Here is a 4,243-nt window from a genome sequence, read left to right on the forward strand (position 1 = left end):
AGGCTGTGCTGAAATTTAGCTGTGTGCTCATTGCTTTCTGTAAAATTTTCCAAAACTTGGAGACGAAACAAGGGTCTCGATCTGAAACAATTGATATTGGGACTCCATGTAACTGGATGACTTCTTTTAAGTACATTTGAGCTAGTGCTTCCGTAGTGTGAGTGGTTTTGCATGGTAGAAAGTGGGCCGATTTGGTGAGTCGATCTACAATCACCCAACTCATGTTGTGGCCTTTAACAGTTCTCGGGAGTCCTGAGATGAAGTCCATAGAAATATGTTACCATTTCCATTCTGGAATATTTAGAGGCTGGAGGAGTCCTTGTGGTCGTTGCCGTAGAGCTTTCACCTGTTGACAAACCAAACATTTACAGTCGGCTATTCATGTTACACCACCAGTAATGTGCTTTCAAGTCTCGATACATTTTGGTACTCCCAGGATGTATTGAAAAGCGTGATTCATGAGATTTCTTCAGTAGTTCTTTCTTGATTTCTTCATCATCAGGTACACATAGACACCCACGGTAGAGGAGTGTAGAGTCTAGGGCTATAGAGAATTGATTGGTTTCTCCATTCTCTGACTGCAGTTGTTTGTTTAGGTATTTATCTATTTGTTATGCATCAATTATCCTTTGCCTTAATGCAAGTCTTGCAATTAACTATGCTATTCGAGTTGTGAAGGTGTTTGATATTAGTGAGATCTCAGTTTTTCCAGGTCATCCATTACGTGTTTGGAGATGGTACTTAGAGCTGTTGTATGAGCTGATTTTTGCTTAAGAGCATCAGCAACAATGTTAGCTTTTCCTAGATGATAGAGGATCTCACAGTCATAGTCTTTGACTAATTCTAACCATCTTCGTTGCCTCATATTTAACTCTTTCTGGGTAAAGAAGTACTTAAGGCTTTTATGATCTGTATAAATTTGGATCTTTTCCCCATATAAGTAATGTCTCCATATCTTTAAAGCAAAGACTACGGCAGCTAACTCCAAGTCATGAACGGGATAATTTTGTTCATAAGGTTTTAGTTGTCTTGAAGCATATGCTATTACCTTTTCGTGTTGCATCAATACATAACCAAGACCCTTCTTCGATGTGTCACTGTACACAATTAAACCCCCTGATCTGTCAGGTATGGTGAGAATAGGGGTTGTGGTCAACTTTTCTTTTAGTTCCTGGAAGCTTTGCTCACATACTTGGCTCCAAACAAAAGGATTATTCTTCTTAGTAAGATTAGTTAAAGGTAATGCTACACTTGAGAAGTTTTTCACAAATCGTCTATAATATCCTACTAATCCAAGGAAGCTGTGCACTTCGTTGACTGTTGTTGGGCGAGGCCACTTGCTAACTGTTTCAGTCTTAGCAGGATCCATTAAGATTCCTTCTTGCTTTACAATATGCCCTAGGTAGGTAACTTGTCGCGTCCAAAACTCACACTTGGAGAATTTGGCATACAACTTTTCATTTCTTAATATGGAAAGGACGTCCCTAAGATGTTTTTCATGTTCTGCCTCAGACTTGGAATAGACCAAAATATCATCTATAAATACGATCACGAAGTTATCAAGATGGTCCTTAAAAATTCTATTCATCAAGTCCATGATAAATATAAATTTTCACTCTTCCTATTGCCTTTAATTTTTCTGTCCACTGCCAATTCTTCTGATCTCAAATTTACACTTTATTGCTTCTATACACAAAAAATATTAGGGATGTTTCGGGGGATCTTGTAGTAGAGATTTTGAGACAATTTTCTCTCGATAAGGTTGAAAAAATACGAGCTTTTTCAAAATTTCATGTCAAAGCAAGATATAGCTCTTACTATAAAGATTTAGTTGCACAACATTATCGTGAACCTTCCTTAGATGACTTCCTCCTTCAAAGCCTCAAATGCAAAAATAATTTATCTTTTGTTTCTCTACAACACTCAACTCTTTTCCGTTAGATTTGTCGTTCTATTTCCTCTTAGTACATGAGGTTCGAATTCAATTCATTCCTCAATGGTCTTCTTTTATGTGAAACCCAACACCCAATTTGTCACAGACAATAGTTTTACACAATTTGTAAATTTTCTACAAAGCAATGGAAGGACCTCCTATTCCGAGGACTCATTACTTCATGAAAAATATTGTGATGCATGTCCTATGTTCCAACTCTCTCCACTTCAAAATCCTTCGTTTATCGAAAGATCAAATTCCTTCAAAACGATCTTGTCGTATTCATGCAACATATGTGAGCTTTTTTATTATAAAACTTGACAGTGGAAGCTACTATACAACATGAAGATTTATTTAAGTATTGTGATTTCTCATTCTCCCGTTGTTTTTGCTTATGGATCGGCTCATTGGGAAATGGGTGATGGAAGGTCGATATATTCTTTCGAATTTACTCCGAAACTTGGTCTAAAATTGTCATGCCAAACATGAGAAACAATGAAAAAAGCTGCATAGAACACTAAACTTGTGGAGTATGAGGGTAGATGGGAAATAATGCAAGAGTTTAACCAACCTGAATATTCAATGGAGTTTATTTTTATGATCCGACAAAAAATAGGGTGTTTGATTCAACAAACGCTACTTTCTTAGAGGAGGATCATATAAGGGAGCACAGTCCACGACGTAAAATCGTTTTACGTAAGCTTTTAGTGAAACTACTGAAACTTCAACAAGATTTTTTGAAGAGCCTGCTACATCAGTAGGTCAGTTCATCTAGTAGGTCAATCCCACCTCAAGTGTTGAAGGAACCTCAACATAGTGGGAGGGTTGCAAACCCACCCGTTCGCTATCTGGATCTCACGAAAATCCTTGCTTCGGTAGCAGATGGTGACGTTGAGGATCCATTGTCTTATTAGAAGGAAATGGAGGATGTTGACCGGGATGAATGGGTCAAGGACATGGATCTCGAGATGGAGTCGATGTACTTCAACTCAGTATGGGATCTTGTAGATTAGTCTGATGGGGTAAGACCTATAGGTTCTAAATGGATCTACAAGCGCAAACAGGGTACTGATGAGAAAGTACAGACCTTCAAGGCTCGACTTCTGGCAAAGGGTTATACCCAGGTAGAGGGAGTCGACTATGAGGAGACTTTCTCACCTATTGCCATGTTAAGTCGATCCATCCTCGTCCATTGCAGCTTACTATAATTATGAGATCTGGCAAATGGACGTCAAGACAGCCTTTCTAAATGGCAATCTTGAGGAGACCATTTATATGGTGCAACCTGAAGGATTCATAGCCCAAGGTCAAGAGAAAAAGTTATGCAAGATGAATCGGTCCATTTACGGGCTGAAATAGACGTCTCGATCATGGAACATACGGTTTGATACTGCAATCAAGTCGTATGGCTTTGACCAAAATGTTGATGAACTTTATGTATATAATAAGATCATCAACGCTTCAGTAGTCTTCTTAATGTTGTATGTAGACGATATACTACTCATTGAGAATGATGTAGATTTACTGACTACAGTTAAGAACTTGCTAACGACCCAATTCCAAATGAAAGATTTGGAAGAGGCTCAGTTTGTTCTATGTATACAGATCTTTTGGGATCGTAAGAACAAAATGCTATCACTGTCTCAGGCATCGTACATTGACAATATGTTATTGAAGTACTCGATGCAGGACACCAAGAGAAGCCTACTGTCGTTTAGGCATGGAGTCACTTTGTCTAAGGACATGTGTCCTAAGACGCCTCAAGAGGTTGAGGAGATGAGATGGGTCCCATATACGTCTGCCACTGGGAATTTGATGTACATGATGCTCTGTACTCGTCCAGACATCTGCCCTAACCCATGCCAGGGTCATTGGACCGTAGTGAAGAACATCCTCAGGTATCTTCGAAGAATGAAGGGCTACATGCTCGTGTATGGATCTAAGGATTTGATCCTTACTGGATACATAGATTCTGACTTTCACACTGATAAGGACTCTCGCAAGTCCATATCAGGGTCAGTCTTTACTCTTAACGGAGGAGCTGTAATATGACGAAGCACAAAGCAGGGATGCATCGCCGACTCCACTATGGGGGCGGAGTACGTAGCAGCTAGCGAAGCTGCTAAGGAAGTTGATGACGGGCAGAAATGCACATCATTATAGGCCTTTTATTTAGAATTATGAGGGCTGTTAAGTAGAATATGCGGCGATTATATTAGGAATTCATGAGAAAACGAGTTTGCATCAATCGGTATTAAGAATCTCGGCTAACCCACTATTATGCGTTATTATGCGATCAATTGTTCATTT

General features: G+C 39.2%; 1 protein-coding gene across 1 annotated transcript; it reads right to left on the minus strand.

Annotated features, from left to right (window-relative positions):
• Positions 1-277: 277 nt before the first annotated feature.
• Positions 278-1,369, minus strand: LOC120067534 (uncharacterized mitochondrial protein AtMg00860-like). Its single transcript, XM_039019084.1, has 2 exons — positions 1,049-1,369; positions 278-346 (listed from the first exon to the last, which is right to left on the minus strand). Exons 1-2 carry the CDS (start codon positions 1,367-1,369, stop codon positions 278-280), a joined length of 390 nt encoding a protein of 129 aa, XP_038875012.1.
• Between the last annotated feature and the right edge of the window lie 2,874 nt (positions 1,370-4,243).

This window comes from Benincasa hispida, chromosome 12 (assembly GCF_009727055.1).
Source record: "Benincasa hispida cultivar B227 chromosome 12, ASM972705v1, whole genome shotgun sequence".
In the NCBI taxonomy this organism is placed as follows: Eukaryota; Viridiplantae; Streptophyta; class Magnoliopsida; order Cucurbitales; family Cucurbitaceae; genus Benincasa; species Benincasa hispida.